Genomic DNA, 21,458 nt, shown 5'->3' on the forward strand with positions numbered 1-21,458 from the left:
CATAATAAAAGTGCAACATAAAACACATTTAACATAGGATAGGTAATACATAATAAAAGTGCAACATAAAACACATTTAACACAGGATAGGTAATACATAATAAAAGTGCAACATAAAACACATTTAACACAGAATAGGTAATACATAATAAAAGTGCAACATAAAACACATTTAACACAGGATAGGTAATACATAATAAAAGTGCAACATAAAACACATTTAACACAGAATAGGTAATACATAATAAAAGTGCAACATAAAACACATTTAACACAGAATAGGTAATACATAATAAAAGTGCAACATAAAACACATTTAACACAGAATAGGTAATACATAATAAAAGTGCAACATAAAACACATTTAACATAGGATAGGTAATACATAATAAAAGTGCAACATAAAACACATTTAACACAGAATAGGTAATACATAATAAAAGTGCAACATAAAACACATTTAACATAGGATAGGTAATACATAATAAAAGTGCAACATAAAACACATTTAACACAGGATAGGTAATACATAATAAAAGTGCAACATAAAACACATTTAACACAGAATAGGTAATACATAATAAAAGTGCAACATAAAACACATTCAACATAGGATAGGTAATACATAATAAAAGTGCAACATAAAACACATTTAACATAGGATAGGTAATACATAATAAAAGTGCAACATAAAACACATTTAACATAGGATAGGTAATACATAATAAAAGTGCAACATAAAACACATTTAACACAGAATAGGTAATACATAATAAAAGTGCAACATAAAACACATTTAACACAGAATAGGTAATACATAATAAAAGTGCAACATAAAACACATTTAACATAGGATAGGTAATACATAATAAAAGTGCAACATAAAACACATTTAACACAGAATAGGTAATACATAATAAAAGTGCAACATAAAACACATTTAACACAGAATAGGTAATACATAATAAAAGTGCAACATAAAACACATTTAACACAGAATAGGTAATACATAATAAAAGTGCAACATAAAACACATTTAACACAGGATAGGTAATACATAATAAAAGTGCAACATAAAACACATTTAACATAGGATAGGTAATACATAATAAAAGTGCAACATAAAACACATTTAACACAGGATAGGTAATACATAATAAAAGCGCAACATAAAACACATTTAACACAGGATAGGTAATACATAATAAAAGTGCAACATAAAACACATTTAACACAGAATAGGTAATACATAATAAAAGTGCAACATAAAACACATTTAACACAGAATAGGTAATACATAATAAAAGTGCAACATAAAACACATTTAACATAGGATAGGTAATACATAATAAAAGTGCAACATAAAACACATTTAACACAGAATAGGTAATACATAATAAAAGTGCAACATAAAACACATTTAACACAGGATAGGTAATACATAATAAAAGTGCAACATAAAACACATTTAACACAGAATAGGTAATACATAATAAAAGTGCAACATAAAACACATTTAACATAGGATAGGTAATACATAATAAAAGTGCAACATAAAACACATTTAACACAGAATAGGTAATACATAATAAAAGTGCAACATAAAACACATTTAACACAGAATAGGTAATACATAATAAAAGTGCAACATAAAACACATTTAACACAGAATAGGTAATACATAATAAAAGTGCAACATAAAACACATTTAACACAGAATAGGTAATACATAATAAAAGTGCAACATAAAACACATTTAACACAGGATAGGTAATACATAATAAAAGTGCAACATAAAACACATTTAACATAGGATAGGTAACACATAATAAAAGTGCAACATAAAACACATTTAACACAGGATAGGTAATACATAATAAAAGTGAGCTGTAACTGAGCTATCAGATCTTGTTGTTCATGTGTCTGATGGCCAAGGGGAAAAAACTGTTTAGAGTTCTATACAAACCCCAATGCCACAAAACCCCCAGGACAAACTTAAACTATAGTACCAAATAGAATTCATTAGTATCGCGGTATATACTAGTACCATTATGCCATACAACTCTAATACATACAATATATATTTATACAGTATACATATATCTATACATGTATATACATACGTACACATTAATATATAATGTTATTTGTTTTATATAAACAAAAACAAAAATATATAAATATATATATATATATATATATATATATATATGGCAAGGATTGTTTTCCCGAGATGCAATCGGACTGGACTGGACAAGGCTTGCAAGTAAATACATTATTCAATTTTGACTAAAAAAGTACGAACAAAAGGCGCTCACAGCGGAGGCACAACTTGGCTAAGGAACAAAAAACAACCCGAAGGTGAGCGTGCCTATCGCACATGAAAGCAAAGGCAAAAAACTTAGGACACGAAAAACTCGCTAACTGTGACATGAAACTAAAAAAGCTTACTAGACTCTGGCTTGAATAAACAAAAACTTACCGTGGAAAGGCATGGAACGAGCATGAAACTATGGCATGGAAAGAATCAGTATCAGTAATGTCACCAGGCCGACTACCTGGCAACAACAGGCTTAAATAATAATGTCATGATTAACAACAGGTGCGTGAGTCCAAACAAATGAGGCAGTGAAACTAATGACTTGTCATGGAAAATAAAACAAACCAGGATGCACAAAAACAGGAACTAATGGAGTCCAAATGTAACAGAACATAACTAAACCAAACAGATCATGACTATATATATATATATATATATATGTCTTGATTGGATTATCCAGAGAATAGTGCTCGATACCGTGGTAGAGCGCAATATGTAGGTGTGGGAAAAAAATCACAAGACTACTTCATCTCTACAGAACTGTTTCATGAGGGGTTCCCTCAATCATCAGGAGATTTTTTCATCTCCTGATGATTGAGGGAACCCCTCATGAAACAGTTCTGTAGAGATGAAGTAGTCTTGTGATTTTTTTCCCACACCTACATATATATATATATATATATATATATATATATGTAATCATACTCTCTTCCTTAATGCCTTCATTGGATCCTTTCTGAAAAAGAAAGAAAAAGTAAAACACACCGTTTGTTCTTTAGATGATGGTTTGAGTTTTGTTTGACCATTAGAGTATATTTTTGTGGAGGAATTTCAAATAGTACAACTCGTTTTAGTTTCAGTATGTTGCAGCTCTTTTGTTATCAATCAAACAAATAAAACCTGTCCCTCTTCACCCCACAGGTAACATGTCGACAACTGCAATGAGCATGGCGAGTTACTTTGCAAAATACACCGTTGTACATTACAGTATACATTTGGTCATTTTTGTATTTCTTTCCCATATGCAGCTATACTGTCCGGAATTCTCGTGCAACTACTCGGACTGCAACGCCATGTACGGCAGTCAAAATGCAACGCAGTGTGCCGCTGGTCAGTGGTGTAAGGTAAGCAGGCCAAATATGTTCAATCAGTGTTTCCTCACCACGAAATGCCCCCCCCAAGACACTAAAATAGGCAAGAAATATACATTTCTCAGCTATGGGCCGTAGCAGTACTCAGTTGCAATACACTTTTCCTCCACTTGGGGCACTGATGACAATATCAAACAAAGAAGAAGTCTGGAGCTGAAGTCATAAGAAAGTTGGTTAATCACTAAAATGCTGATGCTGTGTATTCATTTGCACTTTTATTCTATTGAAAGTTCATTTAAGTAACACGTATTACATTTTCTATTGTTTAAATAGAATGTATTTACTTCATCACTTTTTATCAGTCCCTTTTTTCTTAGTATATTTGATTAGTATTTATGTTTGTATCAGCCTGACCTAAGCCCTGATAGTAATATTTGTGATTATCACATGTTTTCCTATTATTTGACAAGGTTTATCCTGTTTAACTGTAAGTAGGTTAGATGTATTTTTGGAGGGACTAAAATTAAAGAGTAAGATTACTATTTGTGTAGATTCCTAAAGTAGCCTTAAGCTTGACATTCCTCTACTATCACATTCACTCCGCTTGCTGCGGAAAACAACAAAACTAAACTCCAGACCTTCTTCTTGGTTTGTATGGTTTACTTGTGATCTTAATCATTCAAAACATAAAACAGTCACGATGTGGGAACAAATGAATGACAAAATAAAGAGAGTTTGTTGCAGTAGGAGTTAGAAAAAGTATGAATGAGAATAAGTATGAGTGAGGTCAAAAAACTGTGTGGCTCCATTCCACCGCACCTGACAGCAATTACCCATAACACCTTGCGTCCAAAAACCACCTGACCACCCAGATCCTTCCGCCATATATGCACTTAAAACAGGTACGTCATCAAATCATTTTGACAAATGTAATAATTACAATTAAAGTGAGCTTTATATAATTACTCTAAGCATTCAATATATACATTTTCTTATCATGCAAATAAAGTAAATAGTCCCATTTTGACTGAATAAACATAAAGCACCTTCCATAAAATGTAAATTAATTTAAACAGCATTTAGGCATCCAACAATTTGAGTCTTAATATTTTAGTGAGTGGAAAAGTTGTGTCCCCGGGTCAAAAAAGTGAAGAAGCCCGTGTGCTAAATGATGTACTGATATGTGACGATACAGGAGTTCAAAACACACAGAAAGACAATATCTTATTAACCCTCTGAGCACATTTGATTATTATGATCATAAAGTTTTTGAATGGCGAAAAAAACATTTTTTTTACATTTTTAAACTGTAATAGTATCCAATATTGCAAGAAATATTACAATATATTGAGATAGGCTACAGCACCCCCTGCCAACCCAAAAGGGACAAGCGGTAGGAAATGGATGGATGGATTATCATAATTTCCAGACATGATTTTGTCTAAATAAAAATACTTAACTTTACAGCAAACTATGCATCAAATGAACAAAAATGACAATACACGTTACGTTGTTCTTTACATCATATTACTGTAAATTGAAAATAACAACTACTATATTTTTGTGTTAAAATGATGTTGACTGAGCTGCCAGTTATTGACTATAAAATCTACTCAGCGGCCGAGTGCTTAAAGTCGCTGTCCTGAGATCAGTAGGTCGTGAGCTCAAACCAAAGACTACAAAAATGTGAGCCATGACCTCCCTGCTCGGCACTCAGCTTCAAGGCTTGGAGTTGGGGGTTAAATCACCAAAAATGAATGCCGGGCGCGGCTTCCGCTGCTGCTCACTGCTCTCTCACTTCCTAGGGGCGATCAAGGGTGATGGGTTGAATGCAGAGGACAAATTTCACCACACTAATGTGTGTGTGTGACAATCATTGCTACTTTGATTAATTTAACAGTGTATTAGAGGTGGCGACTTGTCCAGGGTGTACACCGCCTTCCGCCAGATTGTAGCTGAGATAGCCCCCCCCCCACGACCTCAAAGGGAATAAGCGGTAGAAGATGGATGGATGGATTACTGTAAATGGGAAGACGGTGCATTTATTTTTACGCCAGAAAAATTGTCAGCTAAGTTGCCAGAATAAAAAAATAACTTGTACTGTTTTTATATAATTCTTTATATCATTTTGTAAAAAAACAATGTCGAATCAACACACAAATTCTGGCAACTAAGCTGCAAAATTGTTTGGAAAATCCCCTCGAAATAACAGTAATACTGTTTTTTTCCATTTAATGTAAAATGTTGTTAAAAAAATACAAAAAACACAATTTTACAGTAAAAGTTTGCAACTAAAGTTTTTACTGTTAAATCAACAATCTATTTCAAAGTATTTCTATCATTAATAATGAAACCCAGAGGCCAATTCATCCTTGTTGACTGTTACTGTACAAGTGAAGTGAAGTGAAGTATATTTATATAGCGCTTTTCTCAAGTGACTGAAAGTGCTTGACATAGTGACATCCAACATCTAAGTTAGTGTACAAGTGAAGTGACGTATATTTATATAGCGCTATTCTCAAGTGACTGAAAGCGCTTGACATAGTGAGAGCCAACATCTAAGTTACTGTACAAGTGAAGTGAAGTGAAGTATATTTATATAGCGCTTTTCTCAAGTGACTGAAAGCGCTTGACATAGTGACATCCAACATCTAAGTTAGTGTACAAGTGAAGTGAAGTGAAGTATATTTATATAGCGCTTTTCTCAAGTGACTGAAAGCGCTTGACATAGTGACATCCAACATCTAAGTTAGTGTACAAGTGAAGTGAAGTGAATTATATTTATATAGCACTTTTCTCAAGTGACTGAAAGCGCTTGACATAGTGACATCCAGCATCTAAGTTAGTGTACAAGTGAAGTGAAGTGAATTATATTTATATAGCACTTTTCTCAAGTGACTGAAAGCGCTTGACATAGTGACATCCAGCATCTAAGTTAGTGTACAAGTGAAGTGAATTATATTTATATAGCACTTTTCTCAAGTGACTGAAAGCGCTTGACATAGTGACATCCAACATCTAAGTTAGTGTACAAGTTAAGTGAAGTGAATTATATTTATATAGCACTTTTCTCAAGTGACTGAAAGCGCTTGACATAGTGACATCCAACATCTAAGTTAGTGTACAAGTGAAGTGAAGTGAAGTATATTTATATAGCGCTTTTCTCAAGTGACTGAAAGCGCTCGACATAGTGAGAGCCAACATCTAAGTTAGTGTACAAGTGAAGTGAATTATATTTATATAGCGCTTTTCTCAAGTGACTGAAAGCGCTTGACATAGTGACATCCAACATCTAAGTTAGTGTACAAGTGAAGTGAAGTGAATTATATTTATATAGCGCTTTTCTCAAGTGACTGAAAGCGCTTGACATAGTGACATCCAGCATCTAAGTTAGTGTACAAGTGAAGTGAAGTGAATTATATTTATATAGCACTTTTCTCAAGTGACTGAAAGCGCTTGACATAGTGAGAGCCAACATCTAAGTTAGTGTACAAGTGAAGTGACGTATATTTATATAGCGCTTTTCTCAAGTGACTGAAAGCGCTTGACATAGTGACATCCAGCATCTAAGTTAGTGTACAAGTGAAGTGACGTATATTTATATAGCGCTTTTCTCAAGTGACTGAAAGCGCTTGACATAGTGACATCCAGCATCTAAGTTAGTGTACAAGTGAAGTGAATTATATTTATATAGCACTTTTCTCAAGTGACTGAAAGCGCTTGACATAGTGACATCCAACATCTAAGTTAGTGTACAAGTTAAGTGAAGTGAATTATATTTATATAGCACTTTTCTCAAGTGACTGAAAGCGCTTGACATAGTGACATCCAGCATCTAAGTTACTGTACAAGTTAAGTGAAGTGAATTATATTTATATAGCACTTTTCTCAAGTGACTGAAAGCGCTTGACATAGTGACATCCAACATCTAAGTTAGTGTACAAGTGAAGTGAAGTGAAGTATATTTATATAGCGCTTTTCTCAAGTGACTGAAAGCGCTCGACATAGTGAGAGCCAACATCTAAGTTAGTGTACAAGTGAAGTGAATTATATTTATATAGCGCTTTTCTCAAGTGACTGAAAGCGCTTGACATAGTGACATCCAACATCTAAGTTACTGTACAAGTGAAGTGAAGTGAATTATATTTATATAGCGCTTTTCTCAAGTGACTGAAAGTGCTTGACATAGTGACATCCAACATCTAAGTTACTGTAGAAGTGAAGTGAAGTGAATTATATTTATATAGCACTTTTCTCAAGTGACTGAAAGTGCTTGACATAGTGACATCCAACATCTAAGTTACTCTAGAAGTGAAGTGAAGTATATTTATATAGCGCTTTTCTCAAGTGACTGAAAGCGCTCGACATATTTACATCCAACATCTAAGTTAGTGTACAAGTGAAGTGAAGTATATTTATATAGCGCTTTTCTCAAGTGACTGAAAGCGCTTGACATAGTGACATCCAACATCTAAGTTACTGTACAAGTGAAGTGAATTATATTTATATAGCGCTTTTCTCAAGTGACTGAAAGCGCTTGACATAGTGACATCCAACATCTAAGTTACTGTACAAGTGAAGTGAAGTGAATTATATTTATATAGCGCTTTTCTCAAGTGACTGAAAGCGCTTGACATAGTGACATCCAACATCTAAGTTACTGTACAAGTGAAGTGAAGTGAATTATATTTATATAGCACTTTTCTCAAGTGACTGAAAGCGCTTGACATAGTGACATCCAACATCTAAGTTAGTGTACAAGTGAAGTGAAGTGAAGTGAAGTGAATTATATTTATATAGCACTTTTCTCAAGTGACTGAAAGTGCTTGACATAGTGACATCCAACATCTAAGTTACTGTACAAGTGAAGTGAAGTGAAGTATATTTATATAGCGCTTTTCTCAAGTGACTGAAAGTGCTTGACATAGTGACATCCAACATCTAAGTTACTGTACAAGTTAAGTGAAGTGAATTATATTTATATAGCACTTTTCTCAAGTGACTGAAAGCGCTTGACATAGTGACATCCAGCATCTAAGTTAGTGTGCAAGTGAAGTGAAGTATATTTATATAGCACTTTTCTCAAGTGACTGAAAGCGCTCGACATAGTGACATCCAACATCTAAGTTAGTGTGAAGTGAAGTGAATTATATTTATATAGCGCTTTTCTCAAGTGACTGAAAGCGCTTGACATAGTGACATCCAGCATCTAAGTTAGTGTACAAGTGAAGTGAAGTGAAGTATATTTATATAGCGCTTTTCTCAAGTGACTGAAAGCGCTTGACATAGTGACATCCAACATCTAAGTTAGTGTACAAGTGAAGTGAAGTGAAGTATATTTATATAGCGCTTTTCTCAAGTGACTGAAAGCGCTTGACATAGTGACATCCAACATCTAAGTTAGTGTACAAGTGAAGTGAAGTGAAGTGAATTATATTTATATAGCACTTTTCTCAAGTGACTGAAAGTGCTTGACATAGTGACATCCAGCATCTAAGTTACTGTACAAGTGAAGTGAAGTGAATTATATTTATATAGCACTTTTCTCAAGTGACTGAAAGCGCTTGACATAGTGACATCCAACATCTAAGTTAGTGTACAAGTGAAGTGAAGTGAATTATATTTATATAGCACTTTTCTCAAGTGACTGAAAGTGCTTGACATAGTGACATCCAACATCTAAGTTACTGTAGAAGTGAAGTATATTTATATAGCACTTTTCTCAAGTGACTGAAAGCGCTTGACATAGTGACATCCAACATCTAAGTTAGTGTACAAGTGAAGTGAAGTGAATTATATTTATATAGCACTTTTCTCAAGTGACTGAAAGCGCTTGACATAGTGACATCCAACATCTAAGTTACTGTACAAGTGAAGTGAAGTGAAGTATATTTATATAGCACTTTTCTCAAGTGACTGAAAGCGCTCGACATAGTGAGAGCCAACATCTAAGTTAGTGTACAAGTGAAGTGAATTATATTCATATAGCACTTTTCTCAAGTGACTGAAAGTGCTTGACATAGTGAGAGCCAACATCTAAGTTAGTGTACAAGTGAAGTGAATTATATTTATATAGCACTTTTCTCAAGTGACTGAAAGCGCTCGACATAGTGAGAGCCAACATCTAAGTTACTGTACAAGTGAAGTGAAGTATATTTATATAGCGCTTTTCTCAAGTGACTGAAAGCGCTCGACATAGTGAGAGCCAACATCTAAGTTACTGTACAAGTGAAGTGAAGTATATTTATATAGCGCTTTTCTCAAGTGACTGAAAGCGCTCGACATAGTGAGAGCCAACATCTAAGTTAGTGTACAAGTGAAGTGAAGTGAATTATATTTATATAGCGCTTTTCTCAAGTGACTGAAAGTGCTTGACATAGTGAGAGCCAACATCTAAGTTAGTGTACAAGTGAAGTGAAGTATATTTATATAGCGCTTTTCTCAAGTGACTGAAAGTGCTTGACATAGTGAGAGCCAACATCTAAGTTAGTGTACAAGTGAAGTGAATTATATTTATATAGCACTTTTCTCAAGTGACTGAAAGTGCTTGACATAGTGAGAGCCAACATCTAAGTTAGTGTACAAGTGGGCCTCTGATGGCAGAAAGATGACCAGAAGTGTGGCGTCCCTGAACTAAGAGAAGATGAGGTTCATGTGTGTCACTGATTGTGAGTTTGATGTGAACCAGCTGTGCAAGATGGACATGTACTACCACATGGTGGGCTGCAGCCACACCTGCGGCCGCCTCTGCACCAACACCTCCCAGACCAACTGCACTGTGTTTTGCTGTAATGCCACCGACTGCCTCAACCACACCTTTGCGTCCATGGAGATGCCCATGATGTCCACAGGTAGGCAACACGCTGCCACCATCTTCTCCTCTCGCTCATTCTTTCATCTTTGTCTTTGGGGCCGGCAGCTGCTGCAACCAGCGCAGGCGTCACCACGGCCGCCATCACCCCGCCGACAACAGAAGACCACGTAAGGACTTGACATCCTCATTATGACACTTTTCCAGCTCTCTACTGCATTTGAGGTCACTTTCTCACCAGGAAAATGGTGAATGGTGTCTTTTTATATCCGGCTCTACCATGCCTGCATGTGACCATACCCACAATGCTTTGCTTCAGACGTCACACATTCACACACTGATGGCAGAAGCTGCCATTCAAGGCGCTAACCACTAGGGGGTGTCTAAAAAAATTCCAATAGATCACGATTCTTATTTGTAACGATTCTTAATCGATTAAAAAATATATTTATTTATTTTTTACCTTTTTAATTTTTCCTGTCCAGCCACTCAAACAAATCAGGGTTTTGACATAATTTTATATCAAATTTGCGAGACCTGGATACAGTCTTTTCATAATAAATGATATCAAATTAGCCAGACTTCAATCAGTGTGTTGATACCAAATGTTATCAAAATTTGCCAGACCTGAATCGGTATTTTGATATCAAATTAGCAAGACATGATCACTGTTTTGATATCAAATTAGCCGGACCTGATCAGTGCTTTGATATCAAATTAGCCAGACCTGGATTGCTGTTTGATATCAAATAACATCAAATTAGCCACGCTGTCGGTCTGCTGGCCACGCCTCCCCACACACCCGAGTAAGTCCTTCAACTTGTTTAAGTCGGGGTCCACGTTAATCAAGTCATGGTTAAAGATTGAGACTGTAAGTGCATGTTAAAACTTTATGTGGAGAGGCGGGGCCTGCAGTCCGACAGCGAGGCAAGGCCCAAAATGGCGGCGAGGAGGGGTGGACGGCGAGCGAGCGGCGAGGTGGGGCCTCCCGGGAGCGACGCCGCAATCGTGATCAGTAAAAGGCCGACAGCCGGAAACCTAGAGGAGAGAGGCGGAGACCAGAGAGAAAGGGATGTGGAGCGAGCGCGGAAGAGGAAGAGAGCGGCCGGCTGAAAAGCGAAAGCTGAAAGGTTTATTGAAATAATAAAACAAAAGTCACAAACTGCTCGACGGAATGTCTGTCTTTGGAGGTCCATGGAACCCGGACGGTGAGAGTTTGTCACACTCTACTATCCAAAGTGAAAGACATTTATCAACAACACCCAGAAACGCTGCCGGCTTCGCTGGGCACGAGCTCATCTGATATGGACTGATGCAAAGTGGGAAAGTGTTCTGTGGTCTGACGGGTCCACATTTCCAATTGTTTTTGGAAACTGAGGACGTTGTGTCCTCTTGACCAAAGAAGAAAAGAAACATCCACCAGAAAAGCTTCAAAAATGTGTCTCCTCAGTTCCCAAACGTTTACTGGGTGTTGTTAAAAGGAAAGGCCATGTAACACACTGGTAAACATGCCCCTCTGACAACTTTTTTGCAGTGTGTTGCTGCCATTAAATTTTGAGGTAATGATTATTTGAAAAAAAAATTGTCAGTCCGACCATTAAATATAAGTCCATTTAATTGAATAGACTGCAAAGTGTCCAAAGTGCGGCGCGGGGGCCGAAGGAGTAGACAAGGACTAGAACATGTAGTGTGCAGGGGGAAGGTTGGAACCATATAGTCCATCATAATCGTGCTGATGATCGTCTACTTTTCTCCTTTCCTCTTTTCTCAGAGTAACAAATGCCATCAAGGGACGTGCACCGGGCCGACTTGCTACACCAGCATTAGCACACCCATGAAGTGTTCCTCCACACAGGTGCACTGTCAGGTGAGGCCCATGACTCGCTAAGGATGCTACCAATAGTTTGGGAACCTTTCATAAAGAGAACCAAAACAAGAGACTGGCTTTTGTGGTAAAGAGACACATGCCAGGGACACCAAATGCTGGGTGTGCGTCATCTCTTGTTGCATGCCAGGGACACCAAATGCTGGGTGTGCTTCATCTCTTGTTGCATGCCAGGGACACCAAATGCTGGGTGTGCTTCATCTCTTGTTGCATGCCAGGGACACCAAATGCTGGGTGTGCTTCATCTCTTGTTGCATGCCAGGGACACCAAATGCTGGGTGTGCTTCATCTCTTGTTGCATGCCAGGGACACCAAATGCTGGGTGTGCTTCATCTCTTGTTGCATGCCAGGGACACCAAATGCTGGGTGTGCTTCATCTCTTGTTGCATGCCAGGGACACCAAATGCTGGGTGTGCTTCATCTCTTGTTGCGTGCCAGGGACACCAAATGCTGGGTGTGCTTCATCTCTTGTTGCATGCCAGGGACACCAAATGCTGGGTGTGCTTCATCTCTTGTTGCATGCCAGGGACACCAAATGCTGGGTGTGCTTCATCTCTTGTTGCATGCCAGGGACACCAAATGCCGGGTGTGCTTCATCTCTTGTTGCGTGCCAGGGACACCAAATGCTGGGTGTGCTTCATCTCTTGTTGCATGCCAGGGACACCAAATGCTGGGTGTGCTTCATCTCTTGTTGCGTGCCAGGGACACCAAATGCTGGGTGTGCTTCATCTCTTGTTGCATGCCAAGGACACCAAATGCTGGGTGTGCTTCATCTCTTGTTGCATGCCAGGGACACCAAATGCTTGGTGTGCTTCATCTCTTGTTGCATGCCAGGGACACCAAATGCTGGGTGTGCTTCATCTCTTGTTGCATGCCAGGGACACCAAATGCTGGGTGTGCTTCATCTCTTGTTGCGTGCCAGGGACACCAAATGCTGGGTGTGCTTCATCTCTTGTTGCATGCCAGGGACACCAAATGCTGGGTGTGCTTCATCTCTTGTTGCGTGCCAGGGACACCAAATGCTGGGTGTGCTTCATCTCTTGTTGCATGCCAGGGACACCAAATGCTGGGTGTGCTTCATCTCTTGTTGTCCTTTGTCCCATGTCTTTTGTTGAGCCCACTGGCTGCTGTCCCGCTGAGATGATGTCACGCTGTGAAGCTGGTGCAGCTATCGCCATCCCACCCCTGCATCCCAGTGTTGGTAGTAGGACTGCAAACGGATAAAGGGGCAACATATTCCAACTTTAGTGAAGCCGATGGAGATGGAAGTGTTGCTAATAGTGGGCTTGCAACTCCACAACTTGATGTAAAAGTTCCAAACAGGGCGTAAACACTCCATTTGGTTGTTTGGACCAGAAGAGGACCTGCGTGAACTTGACCCCCTTCATCATGGCAAATATCAAAATACCACTGCTATTCCATTGTGCTACGTTTGTGCTGTAATGATATTTGGTTTTCTAAAAAGATTTGTCTGACTAGTGATATCAACCGCCCCCAATTTGTCCAAATCTCCCCAAACGTATTCCGTTCGTTTGCACTATTTTTGTGCAGATTTGTGCTGCCCAATTTTTTCTCGACCAGCTATTGTAGTTTAAATGTTAACTTTTTATTGTAAATAACCAGCAGCCCCTCCCACCCCTTTTTTCTCCAAATCTTCCCGAACTTATTCCATTTGTTTGTGCTACATTTGTGCAGATTTGTGCTGCCCAATTTTTTCTCGACCAGCTATTGTAGTTTAAATGTTAACTTTTTATTGTAAATAACCAGCAGCCCCTCCCACCCCTTTTTCTCCAAATCTTCCCGAACTTATTCCATTTGTTTGTGCTACATTTGTGCAGATTTGTGCTGCCCAATTTTTTCTCGACCAGCTATTGTAGTTTAAATGTTAACTTTTTATTGTAAATAACCAGCAGCCCCTCCCACCCCTTTTTCTCCAAATCTTCCCGAACTTATTCCATTTGTTTGTGCTACATTTGTGCAGATTTGTGCTGCCCAATTTTTTCTCGACCAGCTATTGTAGTTTAAATGTTAACTTTTTATTGTAAATAACCAGCAGCCCCTCCCACCCCTTTTTCTCCAAATCTTCCCGAACTTATTCCATTTGTTTGTGCTACATTTGTGCAGATTTGTGCTGCCCAATTTTTTCTCGACCAGCTATTGTAGTTTAAATGTTAACTTTTTATTGTAAATAACCAGCAGCCCCTCCCACCCCTTTTTCTCCAAATCTTCCCAAACTTATTCCATTTGTTTGTGCTACATTTGTGCAGATTTGTGCTGCCCAATTTTTTCTCGACCAGCTATTGTAGTTTAAATGTTAACTTTTTATTGTAAATAACCAGCAGCCCCTCCCACCCCTTTTTTCTCCAAATCTTCCCGAACTTATTCCATTTGTTTGTGCTACATTTGTGCAGATTTGTGCTGCCCAATTTTTTCTCGAACAGCTATTGTAGTTTAAATGTTAACTTTTTATTGTAAATAACCAGCAGCCCCTCCCACCCCTTTTTCTCCAAATCTTCCCAAACTCATTCCATTTGTTTGTGCTACATTTGTGCAGATTTGTGCTGCCCAATTTTTTCTCGACCAGCTATTGTAGTTTAAATGTTAACTTTTTATTGTAAATAACCAGCAGCCCCTCCCACCCCTTTTTTCTCCAAATCTTCCCGAACTTATTCCATTTGTTTGTGCTACATTTGTGCAGATTTGTGCTGCCCAATTTTTTCTCGACCAGCTATTGTAGTTTAAATGTTAACTTTTTATTGTAAATAACCAGCAGCCCCTCCCACCCCTTTTTCTCCAAATCTTCCCGAACTTATTCCATTTGTTTGTGCTACATTTGTGCAGATTTGTGCTGCCCAATTTTCCCCTGACTATTGTAGTTTGTGTTAACTATTTATTGTAAATAACTATCCCCCCATTCTGTCCAAATCCCCCCAAATGTATTCCATTTCATTGCGCTACATTTAGTAACATCTATTTCTAAACGTATCTGTACTACATTTTTGGGTGTGTCTTTTAAGCTCACACTCAGGCTCCGATTAGCAAATCTACTTCTGGCCGCTAAGAATGAAAAAGTAAACCCTGGTTTATCGCTGTTAATTACTTTCAGGCCTGTAATTTCCGTTAAGTAGTAATTATTGATTATAAATTGTACATTTTCATAAAAACAAATGTCTAAACACAACATACGACTCCTTGTCTTCTTGGAAGCTGAAAAAAGAGATGGTCGGCTCGGACATGCGCTGGACAGCCGGCTGCACGACCAACTGCGGGGGCCAGACAGCGTGCACAGCAACCACGCAGCCGCCGTGCCACCTGGAGTGCTGCAACGCCACCCTCACTTCCTGCCTGTGGCTGAACGGCACCATGAACGTCTTTTCGTCCGCCACCACAGGTCCTCTTCTTCAAGCGGAACTCATGACGTTTTTACTGGGCTTTCTGGTCGCTTCCGGTTTCCTGCTGTGAGAAAGCACACCGAAAGTCTTTATCCGATGCTGATTGTATGTACAGGATGTTTGGAGTCGCGGTTAAAAACTTTATTTTTGGGGGTCTAAAGACCAGTGACAATTCATAGAGAAATGCAGGAGTCAGAAGCATCATCACATTACTCAATAACTACTGCAGGTGTGCCTAATAATGTTGTGCTTTTTTTTTTTATTGTCCTCTCTTAAAGCCATTTGTGAAAATAACACAGCTGTGACAATATATGATGCACTTTACGCACAATGTTACATGTTTGTTTGTTTTTCATCTAAAAGGCATTTTTAAGTATGTTTAGTTTCTAATTCAGTCAATCATGCTTCTTTTTTTTTTTTTTTCGTTTTTCCCGTGCATTGTGATTACTTTTGTGTCATTTTTTTAGGGCAAACATGTCAAACAAAGTCACTTTCATATATTTTGTGTATTGTACAAAATGTAATTGTTTCTATAATTAAATAAATCTTACAAATTGCATGCCTGATACAGATCATGTTTTATTACCGTGTGCAATTGGGGGTATTATTCAGTTGGAATATTAAAAAGGAACACAAAAAAAAAATACTATTTTGGTATCATTGGCCTGCATGGGATTTTTAAAAATTGAAAAATTAATCAGACTCTATTGTAAACAGGCAAGCTGTTACATGGTTTTTTTTTTTCATCTAAAAGGAATTTTTAAGATTGTTTAGATTCTAATTCAGTCAATTATGTTTCTTTTTTTTTCAGTTTTCCCTGTGCATTGTGATTACATTTGTGTCGTATTTTAGGGCAAACATGACAACAAAGTCAGTTTCATATATTTTGTGTATTGTACAAAATGTAATTTGTTTCTATAATTAAATAAATCTTACAAATTGCTTGCCTGATACAGATCATGTGTTTTATTACCGTGTGCAATTGGGGGTATTATTCAGTTGGAATATTAAAAAGACACACAAAAAAATTGTTGTTGTTTCGATATCATTGGCCCACATCGTATTAAAAGAAATAAAAAAGAATAATCAGACTTTATTGTAAACACACACATGACCTAATGTGGCCTCGACGTCACTCGCATGCGCACTTCGATCAAGTAAAAATAAATTAAGTTGTCCGGGAGGAAGTCGCTACTATTACAAAATAAAATAAAAGTCAAACACCTTAAAAAGGTGGGGTTTTTTTTAAGGCAAACATCCATCCATCCATTTTCTACCGCTTATTCCCTTTCGGGGTCGCGGGGGGGCGCTGGCGCCTATCTCAGCTACAATTGGGCGGAAGGCAGGGTACACCCTGGACAAGTCGCCACCTCATCGCAGTGTCAACGTCAATTTCATATGTTTTGTGTATTGTAAAAAATATAAATCGTTTCTATAATTAAATAAATCTTACAGATTGCATGCCTGATACAGATCATGTGTTTTATTACCGTGTGCAATTGGGGGCATTAGTCATTTGGAATATTATGAGGAACACAAATTTTTTTTATTTTTTTTGTTAACATTGGTCTACATCAGATTAAAAAAAAATAAAAAAATGATCAGACTTTATTGTAAACACGCACATGACCTAATGTAGCCTCGACGTCACTCGCATGCGCACTTCGATCAAGTAAAAATAAATTAAGTTGTCCGGGAGGAAGTCGCTACTATTACAAAATAAAATAAAAGTCAAACACCTTTAAAAAAAAAAAAAAAGAAAAAAAAGAGTTTTTTTTTTTAAGGCAAACATGTCAAAGTCGATTTCAGATATTTTGTGTATTGTACAAAAAGTACTTTTTTCTATAATTAAATAAATCTTACAAATTGCATGCCTGATACAGATCATGTGTTTTATTGCCGTGTGTATTATTCATTTGGAATATTAAAAAGGAACACCAAAAAATAGTTTGTGGTATAATAGGCTAACATCAGATTAAAAAATATCAATAATTAATCAGATTCTATTGTAAACACGCACAGTGGCCTCAACGTCACCCGCATGCGCACTTCGATAAAGTGAAAACAAAGGAACTTGTCCGGGAGGAAGTTGGTACTATTACAAAATAAAATAAAAGTCGAACACCTTAAAAATGTGTGTTTTTTTAATGCAAACATGTCCAAGCCCATTTTATATATATTTTATTTATTGTACAAAATTAAATTGTTTTTATAATTAAATAAATCTTCCAAATTGCATGCCTGATACAGATAATGTGTTTTATTACCGTGTGCAATTGGGGGTATTATTTATTTGGAATATTAAAAAGAAACACAACAAAATTGATTCGGTATCATTGGTCTACATCGGATTAAAAAAATAATAACAATTAATCAGATTCTATTGTAAACACGCACAGTACGCATGCGCACTTCGATAAAGTGAAAACAGGAAGTTGATCGGGGGGAAGTCGCTACTGTTACAAAATAAAATGAAAGTCGAAAACCTTAAAAATGTATTAATTTTTTTTCGTGAAAATAGATGAAGGTAATATAATATATGGATGGATGAATATAGTGTAATATTTTTGAGATGATTATGATCTTGCATTGGCGGTTAAGTAGAGGAGACATGGACTTCAGCGTGGATCTACAAGAGCTTTATTTTGTAAGCAAATGCGCCACAGCGTCAAATCTGGTCTTTAAACAAAATCATGATTTATTCGTTATCAAAATATACATATTCATATTTTACATATATCATATTATTTGTGCATTATGGACAAGCGATGCACCGAAAATTCGGTCATATTAAATACAAACCGAAACCAAACGTGATGAAATATCCATTTCCGCTGGCGACTGCGTTTTTCTGGCGCACACGAGTGACAAAGGATCAGATTTGAAGCACTTTGGGGCGTTTGGACTGGCAAAAAATCTCATCTGTGTCACTTAAGAGCAAAAAAAAAATCTTGATTTGGTGTGCAGTGTAAACGGGGGCTTGGCTAACTATGGGCAATGATAGCAAACGGCCACTAGAGGGCGCTGTCCGTTGTGAACAAAGACATGGCGGACGACCGCAAACAAGCCAGTTTTAGCTTTGAGATAGATTTTTGGAGTTTGAGTTTGAGTTTATTTGGAACATGCATGCATACAACATGATAATCACAATCTCCAGCTACTCTCTTCAATATGAGATTAGTTAATCATATTCCTTTTCTTTAACTGTTGCTCAAACTTGTGTTCACTTCCTGTTCTCAATTTAGTCACAATATACTCCAGGAGTAATCACAATAAAAAGAATCAATAAATAAATAATTCTCGGTAAAGCAAGTTACATTTCATATGGTGAGATGAGTATGATTATTTTGAAAATGAATGGATGGATGGATAAAATAAATTCAGAATGTTTATCATGGTTCTTCTTTGTACTTTGCAAACACTTGAAGTATGTGATTTATTTATTTTTTTATTTTTTTAATTGAACAACATATATACATTTATAATTCACTCAACAGTCAAGGCACTTTCCACAAAAAGGAAATAAAACAAAAGCAAATACAGATAGAGTATTAAATAATGATAATAAAAATATATTATTTATTTTTGGTTTAAGTACTTGACACTTTTTTTACACTTTTTGGCTCCCGCTGTTTCCGACATTTACAAAGTAATTAGCTACCGGCTGCAACTACTGGAAGAGTATTACAGGGTTACTCTGCCGAGCTCTAGAGAGCACCGACACTCGGCGGCAACACTTTTGGGAACTGAGTAGACACATTTTTGAAGCTTTTCAGGTGGGATTCTTTCCCGTTCTTGCTTGATGTACGGCTTAAGTGGTTCAACGCTCTGGGGTCTCCGTTCTGGTATTTTAGGCGCCACACATTTTCCATGGGAGACAGGTCTGGACTACAGGCAGGCCAGTCTAGTACCCGCCTTCTTTTACTACGAAACCACACTGTTGCAACACGTGGCTTGGCATTGTCTTGCTGAAATAAGCAGGGGCGTCCATGATAATGTTGCTTGGATGACAATATATGTTGCTCCAAAAGCTGTATGTACCTTTCAGCATTAATGGTGCCTTCACAGATGTGTAAGTTACCCATGCCTTGGGCACTAATGCACCCCCATACCATCACACATGCTGGCTTTTACACTTTGCGCCTATAACAGTCCGGATGGTTCTTTTCCTCTTCGGTCCAGAGGACACAACGTCCCCAGTTTCCAAAAAACAATTTTGAAATGTGGACTCGTCAGACCACAGAACACTTTTCATCAGTTCATGATTCAAAAGCTCAGGCCCAGTAAAGCCGGTAACGTTTCTGGGCGTTGTTGATAAATGGCTTTTGCTTTGCATAGTCGAGTGTTAACTTCTCTTTGGTCCAGAGGACACGACGTCCACAGTTTACAAAAAATGTTTTTGAAATGTGGACTCGTCAGACCACAGAACACTTTGCATCAGTCCGTGATTCAAAAGCTGAGGCCGAGTGAAGCCGGAAGCGTTTCTGGGTGTTGTTGGTAATTGATTGATTGATTGAAACTTTTATTAGTAGATTGCACAGTACAGTACATATTCCGTACAATTGTCCACTAAATGGTAACTCCCCAATAAGTTTTTCAACTTGTTTAAGTCGGGGTCCAGGTAAATCAATTCATGGTAAATGGCTTTTGCTTTGCATAGTCGAGTTTTAACTTCTCTTTGGTCCAGAGGACACGACGTCCACAGTTTCCAAAAAACAATTTTAAAATGTGGACTCCTCAGACCACAGAACACTTTGCATCAGTCTTTGTTTCAAAATGCAGGCCCAGTGAAGCCGGTAGCGTTTCTGGGTGTTGTTGATAAATGGCTGTTGCTTTGTATAGTAAAGTTTTAATTTCTACTTGCAGCGACAATATCACGGACACTCAGCAGCAACACATCATTTGCAGACCATTGCTGGTTTGCGGAAAAATATTTTTAACCGAAATAGGTGAAATTATATCATCTCCCACGGCACAGTGGTTGAAAAACACTGTTCTAGCTAGTTGATGCTTCCCACTTGGAGCTTTGACACGACACGCACACGCCACGTTAATCCTCTTAAGAGGAAGAGCTTACCCACCTCGACAGTGGACTCAGATCACCTCCGGTTTCAAAAGGCGTGTGACAGCCCGCCCTGTTGTGACGTCACGGTGGGCGCTGGTTGCAAAATCAGTGCGTGGCAGTCAAGTCACTTTTTTTGCGTGGACATCCTGCAAACAAACATCTGGACTTTGGGCACTGGAAGAAAGAAATGTCCGACGACGACACGCGGCAGGGAAAAGCTCCGAACTGCCGTCGTGGGCGAGGTGCATGAGAGCCAGGACCCACGCCAGGGACTTTCTGCAAGACTTCCTGCTAGACCTTCTGCAAGACCTTCTACAAGACCTTCTGCAAGACCTTCTGCAAGACCTTCTGCAAGACCTTCTGCAAGACTTTCTGCAAGACTTCCTGCAAGTTTCCCCCGACCTCGTCCAGCCTCCATGGATCAGTCCGTGGCCATCCAAGACTCCCTGCAAGGCTCGGAAAACTGCGTGCTAGTATCCTTTCTTGATGTGTTTGTGACACTAAAATAGAGGGATTTACTTTCTTGATCTGCATGTTAAAGACGCCAAATTGTTATTTATATTTATATAATTTAGATATGAATTGGAGGGAGTAAAAAAAAAAGAACATTTATGTGGTGGGAGCGCGTTTAGGACACGTTTGCAAGTTTTTTTTTGTTTTTTTTAGTCTTTTACTAGGAGGGCAGCCAAGTTTGGTAGTAACAACTTTTGACCACTAGATGTCACTGTTGCTCCAACAACGTTCGTTCAGGACACTTCACTCCTGTGTTCCATCCATCCATCTTCTGCCTATCCGAGGTCGGGTCGCGGGGGCAGCAGCCTAACAAATATGTTGTCTTTGTAGCATATTCAACTGAATATGGCTTGAAAAGGATTTGCAAATCATTGTATTCTG

The 21,458-nt window shown here is 37.9% G+C and overlaps 2 protein-coding genes across 2 annotated transcripts in view; both read left to right on the forward strand.

Moving 5' to 3' along the window:
* LOC133562418 (mucin-2) overlaps nucleotides 1-16,447 on the forward strand; it is a 28,473-nt gene extending 12,026 nt beyond the window's left edge. The window contains exons 4-9 of the mRNA XM_061916604.1: nucleotides 3,242-3,270; nucleotides 3,349-3,444; nucleotides 10,100-10,262; nucleotides 10,331-10,392; nucleotides 11,994-12,089; nucleotides 15,315-16,447. Of these exons, the coding sequence (XP_061772588.1) occupies nucleotides 3,242-3,270; nucleotides 3,349-3,444; nucleotides 10,100-10,262; nucleotides 10,331-10,392; nucleotides 11,994-12,089; nucleotides 15,315-15,569 (701 nt within the window). The 3' untranslated portion in view covers nucleotides 15,570-16,447. The remainder of the gene's footprint in view (nucleotides 1-3,241; nucleotides 3,271-3,348; nucleotides 3,445-10,099; nucleotides 10,263-10,330; nucleotides 10,393-11,993; nucleotides 12,090-15,314) is intronic.
* Nucleotides 16,448-20,624: 4,177 nt separating this feature from the next.
* inpp5b (inositol polyphosphate-5-phosphatase B) overlaps nucleotides 20,625-21,458 on the forward strand; it is a 57,007-nt gene continuing 56,173 nt past the window's right edge. The window contains exon 1 of the mRNA XM_061914987.1: nucleotides 20,625-21,037. Coding sequence (XP_061770971.1) covers nucleotides 20,981-21,037 — 57 coding nt within the window. The 5' untranslated portion in view covers nucleotides 20,625-20,980. The remainder of the gene's footprint in view (nucleotides 21,038-21,458) is intronic.

The sequence above is a fragment of the Nerophis ophidion genome, linkage group LG11 (genome assembly GCF_033978795.1).
Source record: "Nerophis ophidion isolate RoL-2023_Sa linkage group LG11, RoL_Noph_v1.0, whole genome shotgun sequence".
NCBI classification, from domain to species: Eukaryota; Metazoa; Chordata; class Actinopteri; order Syngnathiformes; family Syngnathidae; genus Nerophis; species Nerophis ophidion.